At 45.7% G+C, this 21,648-nt stretch overlaps 1 protein-coding gene across 2 annotated transcripts in view; it reads left to right on the top strand.

The window, feature by feature from the left end:
• LOC144828139 (E3 ubiquitin-protein ligase DTX3L-like) overlaps positions 1–21,648 on the top strand; it is an 814,092-nt gene that overhangs the window by 518,331 nt on the left and 274,113 nt on the right. For both annotated transcript variants that reach the window (XM_078686257.1, XM_078686255.1), the window contains one exon: positions 7,267–8,778. In XM_078686257.1, the coding sequence (XP_078542383.1) occupies positions 7,267–8,778 (1,512 nt within the window). The remainder of the gene's footprint in view (positions 1–7,266; positions 8,779–21,648) is intronic.

Here is a 21,648-nt window from a genome sequence, read left to right as displayed (position 1 = left end):
GTGCATTCCCCCTGTGTAAGGCCTTGGTGACCTAGGCTTGGCGGACTCTGCTTGCTGGGGACCCCTTATTCCTTTTGTCTCTCCATGCTGGCTTATTGTGACCTCATTAGAGTATATTAAGCATGGGACCCTTCGTTCTGCTCGCAAGACTGTGGCTGCCCAGGAGGTTGTGCTAGCGCTGAGGGAGTGTTGTCAATCATAATTGGTGATTCTGACAGCCCAGGAGGTCCAAGCCCTCTGTTTGACTGGGCAGTGAGGGGTCTTGGCCCTGGCAACCTGTTTTGCGGTCATACCTATACCCCCTTGCTGCCTATAGCCTCTTGCTGGATTGCTCTCCACAACTTGAGCCATACCTGAACCTGACGTATAACTGGCAGTGCCATTTCTAACCCTGAGTGATACTTAATTTGAAGCTGCTGTGACATTGTCAAGGAGTAATAATTGGCTATGCCCCTTAAAAATAAAGCCAACAAGAACCCAGATCCTACCTCGACCAGGTACAACCCGGTAGTTTCTCTATGGTCCAAATCCAGTTCACAGCCTCATGCTACAGCCGTCTCTTTAGAGCCTGAGCAGAAAGGGCCCAGCTTCATACACCTATCACTCAGGCCTCTATGACCACATTCTCCAAGAGATCAAGAATGAAATTGGGTCTCTTAACAAGACTTCAAAGCCAGGCTGCAGGACATCCGAAGGGATGTCACGGAAATCGGCGGGCTGGTGGACGATCTTGAATGCACCATGGATGCCAGATCTGAGGACCATGAGAGCCTATGGCGGTGAATGGCGGAACTGGAAGACCAACACATTAGCCTACAGCTCATACACGAGGATCTTGAGCTTTGAAGTAGGCTTAACAACCTATGTATCAGAGGAGTTCCCCAGGGGGCGGAAGGCAAAGACATCATGACCTTCACGGCAGATCTTCTCCAGGCGATCCGCGAGAACGAAGATGCATCCCCATCCGTCCTGGACAGAGCACACCGGGTCCCGGGCCTTAGAAATCGTCCTGACTTCGTCCCGAACATACTCACACTGGTCAATTTTCTCTCTGAATAAGAAGCCATCTTGAGAAAGATTCAGGGAGTTAAAACCCTCTGTTAAAATGGATTCTTGATCCAAATCTTTCAAGACATTTCCCCAGCCACCTTTCGGAGGAGAAAAGACTTTAAGTCAGTTACGGACAAGCTCCGTGAACTCGACATCAAGTACCAGTGGGACCATCCCTTTGCTCAATTGTTCAACTGGGAGGACAAACGGCGCGTCCTCCGCTCACTGAAGGAGGCAAAACAGCTCATGCATCTTCCACTGGATCCCGGAGACGGAGATCCTCCATCCGCGCTGGAGGGCCCCCGCCTGGAACTGGCTACTGTCCCGCCACCTAAAGATAGTGAGTCTTCTATGCAATCTCGACTTGGAGTGCCCAGCTCCCTGTGTTCCCTGTACCTACCACTGCAACATGGTGAGTGGATAAACCTGTGTGAATCTAACTTCCTACAACTGTTCTAGCCGTCTCTCCGCCTTGGGCAGAAATGGTCCCTTGCAGGAAAATAAAAATGCACACGGCCACATCCAACATGGTTTTGGGCCTTTGGACCCGCTACAGCGCCGGCTGGAGGACGACTTCTATCCTTCACCTCGCAACAGGCCTTTAGAAGCGGTGACCTAAGTACTTATTGGCAACTGTTACCCCCCCCCCCGGTCTACAGGGTCCCTTCGAAGAGTCACTTCTTCAGAATGGCCCGTGCTTTGGACAATGGGCTGTTCCGAATAGTCATTGACCTTGTCTGGCCCTGTTGGCCTACCCCTGTTGGGACTGTTATCTCTCCCTTTTCCCCCCTCCTTGTCAATCTTTCTGTGATGTGCTGCTATTGGGGGGCCGAGATTGGGTACCGTCAGTCTTGGAAGTTTGGTTGTTGCTGGGGGTTACCCTGTTTCCCCGACTGCCTTGCATAATCCTCTATCTTCCATACTATGTTGGGGAATGACGGGATGGGAGGTTGGGACCCCGCCGTCATTCCTGATGGGTTTGTTGTGCGAAACACCTTTTAGGATTGACCATGACTAATTTCTTTTAATTCCTTTCGCTTAACGTTAAGGGATTTGACTCCCCTAATAAAAGACGCCAAGTCTGGCGATATCTCCTCCTTCAGGACCCATATGTTATATTTCTGAAAGAGACCCACCTTCTTCCCTCTGACATTCGTCTAATGTCACACCCCAAGTATCCTACTCAATACTGGCCTGCTCCTCTACTAAAACTGCTGGAGTGGCCATATTACCTAAAGCTTGTCGTGTGAGGAATGTCCCCAAGGTTGTGAAAGATCCGGACGGGAGGTTCCTAAAAATACAAATACACTGGGACACACAGCCCCTGACCCTCGTAAACATCTATGCCCCTAACCAAAACCAAGATCCATTTGTATGTCCTACATAAGCGATCTCTTACAACCGGTTAAAAAAACAGCGATTATTCTTGGGGGGATTTTAACCTAGTATGGGACATGGAATGGGACTGTACTGCACACGCATATCAAAGCATTGGTGCTATGTCCGCAGCTCTTAAAAACGCTATCACTGATCTAGGACTACTCAATGCCTGGAGGTATATACATCTTGACTTTAAAGACTTTACATTTTTTTCTCATTCGCATCGCTCATACTCACGTATTGACTATTATTTTCCCTCCCTGCCCCTCCTCCATTCACTAGCTGCTGCAGAGATATCTGACCAGGGCCGGACTGGCCGTTGCGGGCACCGGGCAATCCCCCGGTGCGCCGCTAGGGTGGGGGCCGGTTTTGGGTCCCTGGGGGCCGTTTTTGTTACAGAGCCGTTTTTGCAGCATAGCTGCAAAATCGGCCCTGTAACAAAATCGGCCGAAAACCGGCCCCAGCAAAGAGCTCGGTCACACCCTCAACCTGCCCACGGGGGCAAGCCGAGCACTTTGCCAGGACTGGTTTTGGTTCCCAGTCCGGCCCTGTATCTGACATTTCCCTATCTGATCATGCCCATATTTTGATATCACTTCAGCTTCCCACTCCCCAAACAGCACACAATCCAGGTGGAGATTACCTCTTCAGGCCCTCCAGGACCCTGTCGCCTTTGAGGATATTCAGAAAGAGATTGAGGCCTTTTTTATTGGCAAACAACATCAACAGGGAAAACGCCTGGCCCTGATGGCCTCCCTGTGGCCTTTTATCGCTCCTTCTACCCACAGCTCCAAGACTACCTTCTTCTGCTTTTTAACGGCTTCACGGATGTCACAGGACGTACTCCAACTATGTCAGAAGCAGAGATCGTGCTTGTCCCAAAGCCGGGAAAAGACCCTTCCTGCCTACCTCGTACCGCCCTATCGCCCTCTTCAATACAGACGTGAAGTGAAAATCTATACTAAGATCCTCGCGAACCTCTTGGAGCCCCATCTTCCAGGTCTCATAGACCCGCATCAAGTCAGTTTTATTCACCAGCGCCAGGGGGCAGACAACATTCGCTGTATAGCCCACCTTATTGAAAATCCCAGGTATAGAGATATACCTGCCTGCAAGGTGTCATTAGATGCTGAGAAAGCCTTTGATTGGGTGGACTGGCGCTTTCTTAGTGAGGTTCTTCGGGGAGTGGGGATGGGCCCCACCATGATTTCCAGGCTGATGGCTCCTTATACGCAACCTACCACACGCATTTGCCTAAATGGTTGCCTTACTGCCCCTATTCTGATATACCCTCTCCTGCTTGCCCTTGTGGTAGAGCCTCTGGCGGTTGCTATCCACCGTTTACCTGCTATCTCGGGCATTCGCCTGAGAGGATACAAACATACAGTTTCTCTCTTTGCAGATGACCTCTTCCTATCCCTAACTACCCTGTCCTCCTCTCTCCCAGCACTAGCTACTCTCCTGTGATCTTTTGAGGGTGCTTCAGGCTTTAAGATTAATCTAGCCAAATCTCATGCCCTCAATCTCACCCTTCCGGCCTCGGAGATACAAGACTTACAAAATCTGATCCCTCTCAAATGGTCTGATTAGACGTTGCGATATTTAGGCCTGGACCTTGCCCCTTTGCTATCCTCCTGGACTCCAACTAATTGGCCTTGATATAGAAGTGCCATCCAGGAAGAGCTACGCAGATGGTGTGGCCTTCCCCTTTCTTGGCTTGGACGCATTAATACTGTCAAAATGTAACTTCTCCCAAATATACTATACTTATTTCAAACCCTCCCTACCTCAATCCCACAGTGACATCTTATCTCTCCAGCAAGATTTTACTAACTTTTTCTGTGGTAAGTCTCGCCCACGCTTTTCTAATAAGGTATTGATGCTGCCTCGAGACCGGGGGCGGGGGGGGGGGGGGGGGGGTTCGCATGTCCTAACCTCCTGGAGTATTATTGGGGTTGCCACCTCTGCTACATTTCAAAATGGTTGGTCCGAGAGAGTGAAAAGCATTGGTTCCATATGGACCGGGCGGTAGCATGTAGGCCTCTATCGAACCTAGCTTGGCTCCCTCGGGGGGCTCGCCCCCGTAGGGCATACATAGCCACTCCCACAAAAACAGTCTCAGACATATGGGATAAATCGGCAATACTTCGGGGCCTGACCTCGTTCCCTTCTCCTAACACGCCCATAGCACGCAACCCCATTTTCCCGACCTGTTGGAGGGGCCAGGGTGATAGAGGTGATTTCATCCACATATGATGGTTCTGTCCCAGCATAGCGGTATTCTGGAAAGAAATCCTGAGTCTTATCAAGGACATGGTGGTTTCCCTATTCCTAGCTCCCCGATAGTGACTCTGCTAGGTATTAGACCTTCGACATTGGCTGCTATGACTCACTCTGATTGGCGTTTAATGTCACAGATGTTAGGAGCAGCACGACAGTCCATAGCCTTATTCTGAAAGAAGCCTAACCCTGCACCTATTGCCGTGTGGTTTCTCCGCTCATGGCATGTTCTAGCCCTTGAGCTACATTCCGCCCGCATTAACCTCATAGACACCAAATTCACTCACATCTGATAGCCATTAATTCAACATTTCTCCGAGATAGAGCATTACCGTTTGGTCCTCCCTCGCCTGCGAGCTCCACAGATCCTCCTGTGTCCTACTGTAGAAGTCGACAACCGGCATCCCCAAACCCATCGAAGGTGTAGGAGGATGTCTCACCCCCCCCCCCCCTTAAGTGGCTTTAATCCCCCCTCAAAATATTCTGTGCACATCCTCCCTTCCTTGACCCCCTTATTTGGGTTCTGTTTACCCCTTCCTTGTTAGCAGTTTGTGATATACACCTATGTTTCCCACACTGCCCTAGCAATAATATCTAGAGATGAATACACGTATAAAACATTACATAGACATACTTGAACCTTATTCATTTTGGTTTTTCCTTAGGGGTGGGCCCACACGACTCTCTAGCATTAATGCGTTATTGCATTGGGGCGTCTTATCAAAAGCAGTGTCCGCCTATAACCTATGCTAGGGAAGTAGCGCATTATCCTCCTCCTTTTCTAATTTTGCCCCCACATTCTGCTTTGCTTTATAGTGTAATGTCTATTTCTTACCGGATTCCAATGCTGTATTTTGCTACTGGTGATGGGTTTCTTCCTTGCTTTATTCATTTATTTGTTTGATTTTCTCAATTTTCAATATATCCAATAAACAGATTAGAAAATGAGAAAATTAAATAATGCTAGCAGTTTAATATTATATATAAACAAAGAAGCAAAATGTACAATTGAAAATTATAAAACGTTAATTAAATGTGAAGGAATGTGAAATTGGAGGCAAAAAATTAAGGGGCTCATTTATGAGCATTTTTGCGCCGCCGGAGCGCTGCTCTTTTAACGTTTCAGTGGTGCAATGTGCCCCGGCATATTTACAAGGCAACATAAAGCCACTTTACATGGCTTTTCATGACCTCGTAAATATGTGCCCCTTTCACGCAGAGCACTGAATGAAAGGGGAATTCCATGGGTGTTGCTGTGGGTGTACCCACACAACACACATGGAATCTGAAGCTTTCCCAGATTTACAAGAAATCGTAAACCTTTGTTAGGGAGGCTCAAAGTTTTTTCCTTTTTCTATGTGTGCTGCTTCCGGAACAAACTCAATCAGTCCGGCAATGCAGACACCCTTGCACCATGGTGCAGGGTTGCCTGCGTTGGCGCATGGCAGGTCATTGTGTGCCAGCGCAGGGGAAAAGGACAGGAATGTACCATATCGCACAGATATGGCACATTCCTGCCATTTTGTTTTGCCGTAGGGCAGCGCAGCAAGATTCCTTGCGGCACTGCCATACGTCAAAACCTCATAAATGAGACCCTAATTTAGTAACTTCAGATTGCTTCATGAGAGCAGTGCAAGTGCATCAAACAGAATATAGTGTGGCCGATGAGTGGCCTTGATTGAAAGTAGAAAAGCTCAAACATTTGTGTTAAAATTTTGTTTTTGTAATATTTGTTAATGAATTAAATAAAATGTTTCATCATTTGTTTAGTTATTTGATGAATGTATGTTTCTGTATTTGTTGTGTATTTTTTTGTGGTTCAAATCATCGAAAAGGCTTCGGCTGGGGTGTCTGGCTTCCATTAATGACACACTGGTGGTCCCCAGATTCCAACAATAATTCAGTGGGGTTCCCTTGGTTCTAGAATGATTAAGTGAGGGTCCACAGAAGTCAAAAGGTTGAGAACCACTGACCTATAGCCATGGTTAACAACAAAGATGTAGGCAAGAGTCACAGTGCCTCTAGGTAAAGCCAAAAACGAAAGTATGGGCTAAAGTACTAAAGTATATAGCTTCGACCAATAACCAATGAATGAACCTGGGACATACTGGTTATGGTGTAGGCTAACAGTAGGCCGTTATGCCTATGGACAAGGCTAACAACCATAGTATGGGGAAAAGTCTTAATGCCTAAAACTAATGCCAACTACTCAGTGTATTGGCTAACTGTCTTCTGACTACGGACAAACCTAACTACCCAGTGTTTGGGTCTTCATATCTGGGTAAATAAGACACATTTGAAGCACTGATCGTCAGTGATTGCAAAGAAGGCCACAACCAACAACCCTGTATAAGGGCAGTGGCTGTGGCACGCAATGTATGGATTAACACTCGAGTGGCTACAGTCAGGCTCATGAACCAATAGGAATCAGTGTCCAAGGTCGGTAAGATTAAGAATGACTGTGTCAGATAACTGCAAACTATTAAAGTAATGTAAACATTCGTCTTTTGTACCTCCAGAAATAAAACCAAAATCAAATGTTGTTTCTGTCCTCAGCTTCATATGCAGACAACTGTAGAGTGGGACCTGCGTACCGGTGGACTGTCTTTACGTGACAAAGTGCTTGAACTGATCCAGTCAAGCAATTTGAAATATAGTGTATCAACAAATGATATTGTGAAACTAGAGGGCTCATTTGAAGATGTGGCCCTTTTGAATCAGTTGGTGAATAATCTTTATAAAAATGTTCGTGGTGAAAAGGTACCCGACGGAGCAGAGGGCAGCGCTAGGACACCGCATGGGACCTTCCCGGAGGATCAGAACACGGAAGCCATCTTGTCAGAGAAGCAAGCACAGAACCAGCTGAGGCTTTCTCTCTTCCATTATGAATACCTAAGACAAGCATACCCAGATGTCTTTTCCATTTTCATGAATCGCCACAAGGTGGACATCCAGCCAGAGGTGCTCTTATCCTTTACAGACACATTTCCAAGTGGACCACATCATAATTCAGCTGCACAGGAGGCCTTCACACAAACAGTTCAACCAATGATTAAAGATCTGGGACGCAGAAAGGTTTCCATTGCAGATTCTGAGAGAGCAAAAGTTGTGACTGCATTCAAAGAAATTCGGGAGAAGAAACCCTTCTTCATCCTGAATGAACTAGAGGGAGCATTCGTCATTACCGGACCGGCGGATGGCTTAAAACAGGTGGAAACTGAGCTCATGAACCTGCTCAAGGCAAAGTCCACGAGGAAGGTGCCTCTAAGAATCAAGCATGAATTGACGGCTACATTCACAGCTATGGAAATCCCAAAAGCTCATTGGGAGCTTTTGGAGAACCTGTTTCAGAAAGAACTTGATGCCATCAGGGCCAACTACCAGATTCAGATAAAATGCCAAGGCAAGTCATCTGGGGGCAATGTTCAGATTGTTATTGAGAACCAGAATGGTGACACTGACCTCTCTGGAAATGCCCTGCAGGCGTTTGCAAGTCTGTATCAACAGGCTATAACCAGCTGCACTGTCGTGCATGTGGACATTGACCACAGGGATCGTGTAAGAGAACTGTATAGGAAGATGCAACCCGCTCACTCAAGCATCAAGTTGATAAGATCCAAAGGAGGCGAGGTCTCTCTCATCGGCATATCACAACCTGTGGAGTCAGCCATCCGATACATTAAACAGCAACTGGGTGACAAAGTGTTTGTAAATCAGCGTGGTGATCTCTGGGAAGCTCGTGTCCAGTCTGGTTCAGAGGCAGCGACAAAGGAATTGGCAGCAGCAGGCAGTTCGCAAGAAGAGGAGAGTTGTAGTATCTGCTTGGATGCCTTCACAAATAAGATGACCACAAAGTGTAAGCACTCCTTCTGCAAGGATTGCTGGGACAGAGCAATGGATGCAAGTCCACAGTGTCCTATCTGTAAAACTGCCTATGGGAAGATGGAAGGTAACCAGCCCAAAGGGACTATGACACATACAATAAGAGACCGCCTTAATCTTCCTGGATTTGGGTACCAGTGTGGAACCATAGAGATCAGCTATGTCTTCCCAGAGGGTGTGCAGTCGGTGAGTAAATAGAAAATGCATCTGAATAAAATAAAAAAATATTTATTTCTATTGTTTCCAGAAGAAAGAGACCAGGAAGCAGGAGGAACAGGAACAATTATCTTCATGGCAACTTCTTTGCTCTTAGCTCTTGCTGTCACTCTCAGTACGGTTCGGAATTACCTGTGCTAGCATGACTGGGAAAAGTTTCTCTTAAACAGAACGCAGTCACTTTAAAATATTTTGTTGCTTTCTATGCAGTAAACTTTCCTCCACATATGTGGGCCATCTCTATATGGGCATCTACAAACTAGTTTCTACAAGGGTTTTCCAATATGTAAGTTGTGCACCACAAACCATGCTGTTGATGGGATGGAGAGGTGGTTGTTTGGAATAAGGGAGGGAACCACTAACAGTACCTTAATCCCCATGGAGCTAATTTATCCTTACTCAGTCATCCTGTGCTCTTTCCTGAATGGTTCGCTAAACAGACGCAACAGCTTAAAACCCTTAGAAAGGGGGCGACAGCATAGGCCCAGCCAAGATTCAAACAGAATGCCTAGAGCTCGCGAGAAAACATACATTAGCCCATTTTGCAGCCTTTCACATGGATGCAATAGGGATATCCTTTCGAAAGTCCATTGATGCTCCCTTTATTCAAGTAAAATAGACATTCTGTAAGGCTTAGAAATGTAAGCTACTATCCATCGACAAGAGATGCTTTAACGGTTTTATTGCTTGGAATAAAAAGATCATGATGACAAACAGATGGTGAGAGTGTGTCAAAGATTAGGACTCTGATGCACTAAAAACAGGTCATAAAAATCTGGTCGCAATTTTCAACCAGTATTTTTGCGACAAGTAAAGAATTTTATAAACAGGCCTGTCTCCTCCCAAACAAACTTCTTATATTTACAAAGGGAAAGAGACCCTAAAGGGACTCTGTCTCTTTTGGGGATTTCTTACCACCTCCACCTCAGGAGTCAGTAATTTTTCAGTGTTTTGTGACTGGATTTTGATCACAAAACAATGATACTTCTCATGCTAATCACATCTTGTTATGAGATTTATCAGTGTTTTGCGATCGAAATTGCAAAATATTTACTGACATTTTTAGTACATTGTAAAAAACATTTTGGTAGTCGCAAAGAGCAACTCAAACTGTTTGTGAATGTAAAAGGTTTGGTACATCTGGCCAGTTGTCCTTTCTGGATAAAGCTTTAGAGGCCTCAATACATCCCGATTGTAGAGTTTCTTCAAACACAAAAAAGAATAGGGTAAAAGGGCAAGAGGACTATTTATTGATTTCAGTGATTTTGTTTGTAATACCTGCAGTGTGAAAGAAGGAACTGTTGAAGGACAATGTTGGCTTGGTGGAAGATGATGTAAGGACCTTCAGAAAAAAACTTGGCTCGCACTGAACCTTCTGGCAAAGTTAATCTCTAACAAAACGGTCACCTTGTAGGTTAGCAGATCTATGCATGTAGTCCATTGGTTTGAATTGTTTAAACATGCACACAGTCAGAATTTGTTTTAAGTCCCACTAATGGCTATTATACTAATCGGGGGAAGGTCATGGAGAAGACCATCAAAATGGCACCTAAAAGAGCTGCATGTCTTATTGAAAAAATATTTATTTCGGATAAAATTCCATAAAAGACAACATTTCATATCAAATAAAAGGGTTGCAAGATAAAAAGAGATTAAAAATATAAAAGGAATTAAAAAGAAATCCATGTCCAGGGTTACAGTTAAAAATTCATTGGAGTTTTAAGAATTGCATACGAACCCACCCCATTGCAGCAAGAAAACGAGATGTAGCAAATACTATGTGCAGGCTAGTATCGTGTTTTAGAAGCCTGAACACATCAATGCAGTGGGTTGCACTAAGATCCCTACATAATTGCTGGAGCTCTCTTCTTCTAATCTTATGGTAACCTTGGCAAAGAAAGAAAACATGCAATTCTGTTTCTTCCGCCAGCCCACAGGCGGGGCAGAGCAAAGTAACATCTTTGGACCATTTATTAGTAAGTGAATATAGGGGGAGACAACTATGCCGGAACTGTATATAAAGTTTCCTTGCTATGATTGGTCTTATGGAGTCTAAACACAGCTCTATTTGGTAGCAGTATTTAATATCCATGAACTGGCGGGTCAAAGGGCCTGTGTTGCGGTCCCTTAAGGTGTTATCAAATTTACCCTTCCAATAGTTGATACTCAACTCTGTACGAGTAATCCTAGGATGGATGGTTTCGGGACTCTCCCAGAGCTCAGAGCAACCTATCTCGTTAAGGCATTTCTTTATGTAAACTAGCCATGTTATCTTTCCTGCCCCCGGTAGGCTAAGTACTTCTTGCAGTTCAGCTCTGAACTCTGCCAGTTCTGTTGTTGCCCACAGCCGACGCCAATAAAGAAGCGGACGCCTACCAATTTCTTGTGCAATGGGTCTCACCCCCAGATCCATGTGCAAGGGAGAACTTCCCGGAAGCCCTGCCAGCTGCCTCAGAAAATAATTTTCAGTTTGAGCGATTGAGCTAAGGTTCATATATCCCCATAGTTCAGCCCCATACAGAGCCGAACTTCTGGTCTGTGTCTTGTAGATCTCAATCACCGGACTCAGAGGTTTATGACAGGACTTCCTAAAATGCTTAGCCAAGCCACCCGTTGTCTGTGTTAATCTCAGATTAGCTCTAACCACCTGTGGTTTCCAAGACATGTTTTCATTAAGTGTAAGGCCTAGTTAAATTCTGAGACCCTCTCTAGCGGTGCACCGTTCATGCAAAGATTGGGACGTACGTTCTTGCTAGGGTTAAAAACCATACATTTTGTTTTTTCTATATTAATTTTTGGACCCCTACCCCTGCAAAATTCGCAAAAGGCATCCAGAATGTTTTGCAGGCCCATAGGGGATTTGGAGAGGAGCAAGGTGTCGTCTGCGAACATCATAGCTGGTATGCTCTTATTCGCTAGCTTGTGGGCATCGATGTTCTGGCATTTATTTAAAACATCCACCAAGCCATTGATGAAAATGCAGAACAAGGTAGGAGCTTATACGCATCCTTGCCTCACTGCCCTATTAACTGGGATAGAATTGGTATGTTCCCCTTTCTTCCTAAATCTAATTTGGGCATAGGTGCCATTATGCAATTTCCTAAGTAGGAGTAAAAGATAGGAGGGAAGTCCCAACTCCTGAAGCACATTCCATAGTGCCTCTCTAGGGACGAGGTCAAAAGCACTTTTGAGGTTGACAAAGACCAAATATAGGCTTCAGCCCCCCAACATTATTGATTTCCAATAGAGGAGCTGCATCCTAAAAATGTGGTCTATTGTCGATATTTTAGCCCTAAATCCCGCCTGCAGAGGAGAGAGAATATTGTTATCCTCCATCCATAACTGCAGGCTATTCAATATGATCCTGGCAAAAACCTTTTGGGAGACATCGATCAAACTGATCGGTCTGTAATTGATAGGGAGGAGAGGTGAACCCTTTTTGAATATTGGTATCACCTCTGCGCCCAACCAAGTCTCGGGGAGATCCATCCCTTCCATGATGGCGTTATAAAGTACCCAAAGGTAAGGGCCCCAGATCCTAGGTTCAGCCCGATAAAAATCACCGGGGACCTTGTCGAGCCCCGCCGCTTTCCCTGGCACTATTCTTTGAAGGGATTTGTGTACTTCCATCAGGGAGATCTTATGTATATTTGGCTCTTGGTCTAGAGAGATTACATTTTCTTGCCCCTGGGTAATACATTCATCAGAGCTTTGAGCATATAGGGATTTGTAGTGTGCTTCCCATTTTTCTGCTGCTATGTTAGGTTCAACAGCGCCCTGCCCTCTTGTGGTTCCTGTACTAACTATATTCCAAAAAGATTTTGGGTCTTTATTTTCCAAGGCCTGTTTAGATTGACCCACTGCTCCTCTCCCCAAGAGATTTTTGCAGCATGAATGGCATTTTGTAGGCAAGCCTTGCCGCTTTTATAGAGGAGCTACATTTGGATTTTATTGCCTCTGTCAAGGCACTTTTCGTTTTCCTACATTTAGAATCAAATCAAGATTGTCTAGTTGATTGGGTGCCGGTCCTATGACATTCTTTCCAAAAGACATCTTTCAGTCTTAGGAAAGCATGACGATTAATTTCAGCTACCTGATTGACGAGGGATACTGTATTTTCAGAATTCCCAAGCTCTAGCATAGCCTTGAGATCAGGAAATACATCCAAATATAATTTTGCCATTTTCTCCTGGGATTTCTCAAGCCATGACCACTTCACTCTCCTCCTATTATTACTTAAAAGTAGCCCGTCATCTGGGATGGTATGACCTGAACTATGTTTAGCCCCAATAGGAATATCCAAGCTTACCATCAATGCGTTATGATAGCTATCCTCGCGAAGTATAACTCTAAAATCGGTAGCTAAGGGCCATACTCAAGTTTCCCAAAGAATATATTCTAAAATAGAGGAATGGCCAGGTCTATTATAGGTGTGTCTGCCCTGGGGAGTCTAGGGGAAACAGCCCATTGCAGACCCTCAATGAGTATCTTAGAGTTAAAGCTTTAAGTTGGAGAGCTAAAGGTGACCATACCATGATCGGAGGAATATTGGGCTCTGGTAAAGCCCATGTCTCATCCTCATCTGAACTGTCAGCAATCTCAGATTCCAAGAGAGGCTCAAACTGACAGTTCAAATCACCTCCCAAGATTAATGCCGCATCTTCTGTAATGTCCGAGAGGAATTTTTCTAGGTGGATAACTGCAGTAGACTCCCTTCCTACTTTAACAGGCCTGGAATAGATATTAACTAAAAGAAGTTTAAACATTTTTGGGAAAGACAATAATAGGCAAAATATATCAGGACTATGTGAATCTACTTGCCTAACATCACAACACAGATGACTTCCCACCCAGATGATGAGACCACCCGAGGGCCTGCCCCTAGGTCCAGCGATAGCGGGTTTGTGAAAAGATGCAAAGCCTCTGCGAACGGGGTGTTCTATAGACCATGTTTCCTGGAATAAACAGATATCACAGGAATCCACAAAGGCTCCCCAAACTAGGCAAAGTAATTTGTTTTTAAGACCAGCCACATTCCAGGAAACTATCTTAGTTCTATCGATAGAAAGATGATTGTCACCTGTAGCCTTCATAGTTGGTTCCCTTATGGCTACTTCAAGATTTTGGGAAGGGAACCCTTTAAGCTCTTCATTTTCTTCTAGAACTATTGAAGATTTAGACGTACTTATTTGGGACTGCTCGGGAATGGATAGCTTCCTTTTCACTTCCCCTGCACTATCAGTGGAGATCTTCGTATTTCCCTTCAGCCACCCAATATTGGCTTCAGGCATGGCTAACCCAGGGTTGCTATATGCGGTCCCTATGATCGGGAGTCAATCCACCTCCTCCAGAGTCTCATATCTGTTATGAAGAGGTAGGTTGAAAGATTGATTTTGTTGCATGCCGTCCAACTGCTCCCTCCCATGTCGATGTGAAAACAATTCCCCGTTCCAATTGCGCAAGCCAGCCCCTGCGCCGGAAGAAAAGATGTGGTTATAAAAATATGTAAGAGAAAGACGTTTGATGTTAAAACCCCCATTTCCCAGGTGTAAAACTTGTTGGACCAAGTCGGAATTCCAAAAGTTGACAACCACACAATCCCCATTTATGTCCTTTGTCCGATTGCCAATCCACTTCACCCTTCGTTTCATCAGAATGTCAGCAAAATCTGCATAGGAAAATTGATGTTGTCTAACGAGCAGATGTAAGTACCAGATGGGTTTACGTTTTACCTTCTCCAAGAGAGGGCACACCGGCAAGGACTAGTACATAAGGTATGCTTTCAGGGGGCAGATTAATAGAGGGTAGCTCTCGGCGGCCTTGAAAAGTATGGCGAGTTCTAGAATCTTGATCTTCTGGGCAGTAGAGCCGTCAATCTCTGCCCGCTTATTACGTGCTTTAATATTGCCAGAGGTATTTGTTTCAACAATAGTATGGACTATGTGGCCATCCCCTCTTGATCCCTCAGCAGCTTTGTTACCTGGACCAGTGCACGAGATTGGATCCAATGTTCTTCCTTGTGCAAGTTCTCGAGATGGAGAGTTTATTTTGGCCGTACCTTTGCATGTGCAGGGCTTGGTCATATTGTCCAGAAGTGCATGGATTAGGGCGAATTCCTCCTTTACAAGTCCACTGATTTGATTAAAAAATGCATTTGAAAAAGATGCGGCCCATACAGGGGGTGACAGGTCCGTTTGCAATGGGGAGTCCAAAACATCCTGATCGATTTCTACAGGTTGGGCAAGGCCATTATTTATTTTTCTCTTTTTCCCTCCCACGATCCTTGTTTGAGGAGGAAGGCTGATGGAACTGGTTTTGGCGGCAATTTTAGTACGCCCCCTATTTCTGGTGATTCTCTTCTGTACTGATCCAGTAAATGGAGCAGGTGACTTAGGCAGAGAAACCTGTGATGGTATACAGACACCACTTTCAAGCGGGAGTAGAGAGTTAGATGGAGGCATAGCTAATGGGAAGTCCGGTGTTATGGACAGTCTGCGCTCAGTGGGTTCGATTTCTGTGGCCACCACTCCTATCGTCCTTTGGAGCATCCGATCAATTGAAGTCTGGGGAAGAAGTGGAGGGGTGGACGAAGCAGGTGCATGACATATGGCTTTTATAATATGTGTCCCCATATTAAACTTGTATGTTAATGGGTACTGAATATCATGAAACTTTAAGGAACAGCTGTAAAAACAAAGGTTTAGTGTCACTTACAGTTCATCCAGATGGACACTCCTGCTACTTCACTTCTCCGGTCCCTTGGCTAAAACCCAGTATTTCGAACACTTCCTTAGTGGACAATTTTGCAGCCAAGGGGGGTGGCCCAGCCCGGTCTCTTTCGGTCCCTGATGGGCACAGATGGGCCCGCCCTTGGCCCGGGCTTCGACCGCGCGAGTCCCGCGCAGCTGGAGAGCCGCTCGGAATTTAAAGCGCTATGATGACGCTCTCAGCAGGCGTCCAGCAATGCCTGCTGCGGCTTGTTGTCCAGATATGCCGTTCCCCTCCCGGCGTTGATGGCAAGGAGCAGCCCGTTTCCCTCACGGCAGGAAAGCAGGTAAGTAAGGAATAGCTGTTCCCCACACGGCAAAACCCAGCTCAGTGAGCATGTCTTATTAAAACCGTTCTACAATGGCAGGAATATAATGCTTCCAGGACCTAGTTAGTTAGCCCAAGGCTTAAAGTCAGTGGGCTCATATAGAGGAGTCTTTCTTTTCCAGTCCAACTTGAAATTACCAACCATTTCTCCAGTGGACTTGTCTTGGGCCTTCTTCCTTAGGCCCAGTGGAGTTCTACACTGCAAGTGCAGCAGGAATTATCCCTGGATGGTCCTTAAGCCTCTTATAACTCTTTTATCACTGGAATGAACCCAGACTTCCCCAAATGGTTTCACTCAGGGTGCTCTGCAAGGGTTTCTGGACCCGAAACTGTGTTGTCCTGGATTTGAGGTTTCTCCTCTTCAGTAGGTGCTGCTACCTCAATACGCGCCTCTTCTGAACAAAGCTGACAAGAACGTTAGTAAAGGATGCCAGCTATACCTATCTTTTCTTACTTCAGTGTTCACCTGGAGCTTGCCATCTATTTCCACATTCCCCCTTTTAAGGGAATAGACAAAGTAATCAGCAGAGGCTGCTAAAGCAAAGCCTTGGACTGCATGGAGAATCTTTTCATGGTTAACAAAAGCCCTCTCCTTTGTGATTTGCATGCACCAATGGCTCTAATGACAGGGACCTTCCTGTCACCTTAATTTTTTTTCTGAGCCTAGCACTTAGATTGAGGATGCATGTTTCTTAGCTTTTGGTCTACAGATGCTCTTGGCAACCTGGGACAAGTCAATTGGTCCTTCTTTGGTACCTTCAGTGGCGAAAAGTAAGTTCCCTATGACGGGAAAACACACAAAGAATCTTTCACTGTACAACCCTTCTTTTAACGAACTTGACTGTAATTTAAAGCACCCTCTGGTTTTGGAGCTGGAGGAAGCAGCCATGCCGCTATGCCTGCTTTGTGGTCCTCTCCATTGGACTCATATCACAAGGGCTTCTGCTGGGGGCCCTGAGAATTGCCACTGCCAATCTTCTCAGGTGTCGGTCCATGCTTTTGGGAGCTCTTGTCACATTGGACAAAGAGCCCTCAGCCTCCTGTCACTTCTGTCCAACATGTTGGCTATCCACTTAACGACAGCTACAGCAAATTGTTTGGTATCATTATGCATAAGGTCAGCAGATACTGCCTGAGATCTGGTGGACACTTTTCCCTGAATTTCTGAACAAATTAAAAAGATATCAATGAGTCAAAATCATTACCACTTAAGGGATGGTGACAATGTAGAGCTGCTGCCTGTGCATCATATCAGCAGAGCCACCTTCTGACAACTACAAGCCAAGCCAAACCACTCTAGCCAAGCTACGGCATCTAATGATGTGGGAGGATACAAGGTCCTTGGGAACATTCATTCTGGAAGGATGGGGGTCTCCGACTATATCATCAGGGACTGAAATGGGAACTGGGTGTCAGGGACTGTCCGGGACTATGTGGGGAACACAGTCAGGGACTTGGGCAAGGACTGGGAACTGGGTAGAAAACTTACACAGGAAGAGGAGTTCCTGCGCTGCCCAGGATCATACAGGAGTCAGAGGAGAAAAAGGGATCCAAAGGGGAAGCCTGTACAAGTGAACAAGATGGGTAAGGCTCAGAAAGGAAGGGCACTCACAAGGCAATTTAGCATTCAGACTAACTACACCCAGGACAGACGTGCAAGACATACATATAATACAACATTAACAATAAAGGGGGTGTGGGGTAAATGTAAATGTATTTGAGCTTGTAAAGCGCACTGCTACCCGCGCTGTATAACTCTGGGGAACCCGTCCTGGCTTTCCCTGAGGGATGGTCCCTGCTGGGAGTCCCCAAGGTGGAGCCCGGCATCCCTGGAATTGATGGGGCCGTTGTGGAGATTAGGCAAGCTAATGCCCAGAGTTGCCGAGTGGAACCCCTGATTAGAGTAAGCACCGAAGCGAGAATTATCTAGTCCACTGACCCAAGTCCACGACCCTGCCGCGCCGGGAATTGAACCCTGGTCCCAGGCCGACTTCTGCTCCCGGGTCAGCCGCCTCTAACCAGTGAGCCACACTACTCCACAAGCACTCAGGAGCTCCACATGGTAAGACTGAAGCTCAGTAAGTTTCTTTCCCGCAATTGCTGTTACAGATACTGACTGCAAATACCCACATGTAGGATATGCATGCAAAGGCAGGGTCTGTGGAGCTTATACCTATAGTGATGTTATAAATGTAACTCAAAGACAAAACTCACAGTGAACAAGAAACACCACCTAGGTAGTCAGCTGAGCCCACGGATCCTGGCGATCAAACAGGAACGCGCAAGGCAGTAACAGAAAAGGGGTAGAACTAAACATAAGCACAATAGACAAGGAGCTAGCAAGGAGGAGTGTGTAACAGGAAAGGAAGGAAATGACAGGGCACACTTGGCAGAAAGCAGGTAACAAACATACAAGGTAACAGTAGTAAGACAGCAGCAGAGAAAGGCAGCTAACTAGAACTGCAACCAAGGAAATGGGAAGCAAGGCAGGGACTGGAAACGGATATACAGAAGGGGAGGCTACAAGGGTATACTAGAATGGTGCAGGTTAAGGAATCAAGAAAACAAAGTAGCATAGAAGGCAGTGCTGGGGCAGGAACAAGAAGTGAGCTAAGGCTCAGGAGTCAAGGCAGCACTGCAGACAGTGCTGGTTCAGGAACAGGGAACTACCAAAGCTTCAGGAGTCAAGGTAGCACTGCAGGCAGTGCTAGTTCAGGAACAGGGAAATTACTAGAGCTCAGGAGTCAAGGTAGCACGACAGGCAATACTGGTTCAAGGAAACAGGACATAGCTACAGCTCATGAAACAAGGAGTCAAGAGAGCACTGTAAGCAGTGCAGATCAGGAACAAGAAATAGCTAAGCCCAGGAACAAAGAATAACTATAGCTCAGGAACTCAGGAAACAAGTTAGCACTGCAAGCAGTGCTAATTCAGGAGAAGGGAAACTGCTGCAGTTCAGGAACAAGGAATACTAAGGCTATGGGGGGGTCAGGGTAGCACTGTAGGCAGTGCTAATTCAGAAACAGGGAAAACAGCAGCAGGTCAGAAACAAGGCATCATTAAAGCTCAGGAAACCCTGGAAACAAGAATAGCAAAAGCTCAGGGAACTCTTAAACCAAGGATTGGTCTCACCGGTAAACAGCTACAATGACCAACCTTTGCCTGAAGGGAGCTGGGGCTTAAAAGAGCTCACAGTAATCACATGCAGCTGGTGTGAGCAGGCTAGCAGCAGCCAGACACAGGTGAGCTGAATTCCTCCACCCATCCTTGGCCTCCAGGGGTGGAGACAAAGCAGTGAGCAGGGAATTCTGGGTAATGGATTTCAGGCATGAGTAGGCGGCTTTAAGTCTAAGCAGGCTGGCTTTCACAAAACCCGGCATGGATTGGGAATGGATGTCAATTCCCAAATAGTGTCCAAATGGCTGGAAGTCAAGATATGCATGCAGGGGAGTGTCAGGAAGCATATTAGAACACTGGAGAGTCCCACGGATCAGCCCCCTGGTGGTGGACACAAGAACATAGGGAGCGAATCGTGACACTGGGGTAACATTAAGCATCTCTAGTTTTAATTATCTCTCTTTTGTCTTAGCCTATCTATAACCTTTCTTTTTAAAACTCTCCATCTTAGTTCTCCTTTCTATCTCTCTCTCTCTCCCCCCTCTGGGCCATTAATCCTCTTTCTCCAAGGATCTGCACTAGGCTTCCTATGATATTAACCTCACATTTTGTAAATCAAAATTCAAGTCTTATCCTTTGTCTAGGAATTTGCCTGGAGCAGGTCGAATTCCTGTAGATTTAGAGTATCCTCCCTGTGTGTTAATAGGAATGCATGTTGTACTTCTACAGTGTTAACCTAGCTAAAAGACACTAGATTGTCTGTACTTAATGTTAGGCCCACCTCAGTTACTGAACCCTGGGTATGGGGGAGTAGAAGTAAGTAGGGGAGGTGCGGTATCTGTCAGGAGACTCAGCAGTAGGGAACTTTGTGTGGAGGCAGCCGGGTTAGCGAGATGTCTTTTGCATTTCCTATACTAACTCTACAGCCCTAGAGTCACAAATAGTATCCCTGCTGGGCTAAGAGGCCAGGATAGAAGCCACTAGTTGATCTTTGTTTTTGTTAGGAGTGATAAGTCCCTTTGCAGAACAAACTTCCTTCCACCAGGCTACAGTCAGATCTCCCAGCTTAAATTAAACCCAATTCCTACCTGCCATTTGAAATGTAGCTTAGCTGTAAGTCCTGGACTTATTAAATGCTGTTTGGTCTCTCTTAACGTGGAGTCTAATGAACCCTCTGCTTTCACCCCGGTGAGGAATATTTTTTGGTCTTAAAAGCAGTCAGAGGTTACTTGGCATTTGCTATTAGGAATATTGTTTACCATTTGTATCCTGAGGCCACAGTTCCATTGCACTTAAAATGAATGACCAGTGTTCTTTTTTAACACTAGACTCTCTCAGGGTAATGGGTCGATCAATCAAGGTTCATAACAGGAGGTGGTGTAGGGCTAGCAACAGAGAAACAATAAGACAGCATAGATAACACTTAAAATTAAATTAAAATCAGGTCTTTAAATAAAACTGATGTATCACCCTTTAACAACAGATTCCCAAAGTAAACCAGAACTGTCTTGCACCTTGTGAGCCAAATGTATAACCCAAAAGTGTTTCTAGGCTTTGCATGCAAAGCGCTACATTTCTACTCAGCTGAGCACCATGGCCAATGTTATTCTATGTGTAACTGTTTTTGTCGACTCAGGACTCATGGGAAGCTTGTGGGTCCTCAGTTTGTCAATGACAAAAAGGCACCAGTCAAAAAGTTAAAAGAGGCAAGTACATGCACCTGACTTATGCAAGGAAGGGTTGGAGTCAGAAGAGATTTATACATCTTGGCTTAAAGACATGGAGTGGCTCCCCGACCATGATGGTGTTGATGGTGGCTGGGAGGATGGCTTGGGCACCCTCGTGGGCCTTGGGTAATCTCAGTACATCAAGATCTTCTTCAGGCTGGTCTTTGCAGTCAGCTGGGCCTTTGCTTTCATTGATGTATCGGGTTATATCCCCCTTGCAGGAGTCCTTCAGCTCCTTGTGCAGGCAGTAAGTTCTACCTTCTATCCACCGCAAGGAGGATTTGCAGGCTTCCCATACTTAGGCCCCATCTGAGGTAGAGTGGCAACCCCACAGAGGTTCTACTCTTGGTAATGACTCACAAATTGAACAAGTTACTGTCTGGGGAGACCTGGCAAATCAGGGATGTTGCACTGTTAGCATTTCTGGGGTCTCTACTAATCCTTGAGGTGCATGATTCTGGTGTGATAGTCCTGGGGTTAGCACCCAACCCTGCTGTTCCTCCTGAGACCAGTTGGGCTGGTTCAGTGTGAGGTAGGTGCCTTCAGAAAGGCAGGCCATGTCACAAGAGAATGCTGATCACAAACATGAAAGGGGATGGGCTAATTTTCACTTTGACAAGAGAGTTACAGCTACATTATAGTGTTCTGGCTAGCAGCCTCTTCAAAAGGAGAAATAATTCTAAGAACTGTTTTAGGCTTAAATGGGGTTATTCGAATTAGTGAGGATTTCCACGATTACTTAAGCTATAGAAAAGGCCAATGATTTAGGGCGGAAATGAAAGGAATTTTAGAGGATGTTTCACCGACCAAGCAAACGGACAGCATCTTCTGAGGACGTTTTCCTTAACCCTAGAAGAAATAATAACTCTGGATATTGAGTGTTGTTTTTCATGGTGAAAAG

This window comes from Lissotriton helveticus, chromosome 1_1 (assembly GCF_964261635.1).
Source record: "Lissotriton helveticus chromosome 1_1, aLisHel1.1, whole genome shotgun sequence".
NCBI classification, from domain to species: Eukaryota; Metazoa; Chordata; class Amphibia; order Caudata; family Salamandridae; genus Lissotriton; species Lissotriton helveticus.
The sequence above is the reverse complement of the archived record's forward strand: the minus strand, read 5'-3'. Positions and strand labels throughout refer to the sequence as shown.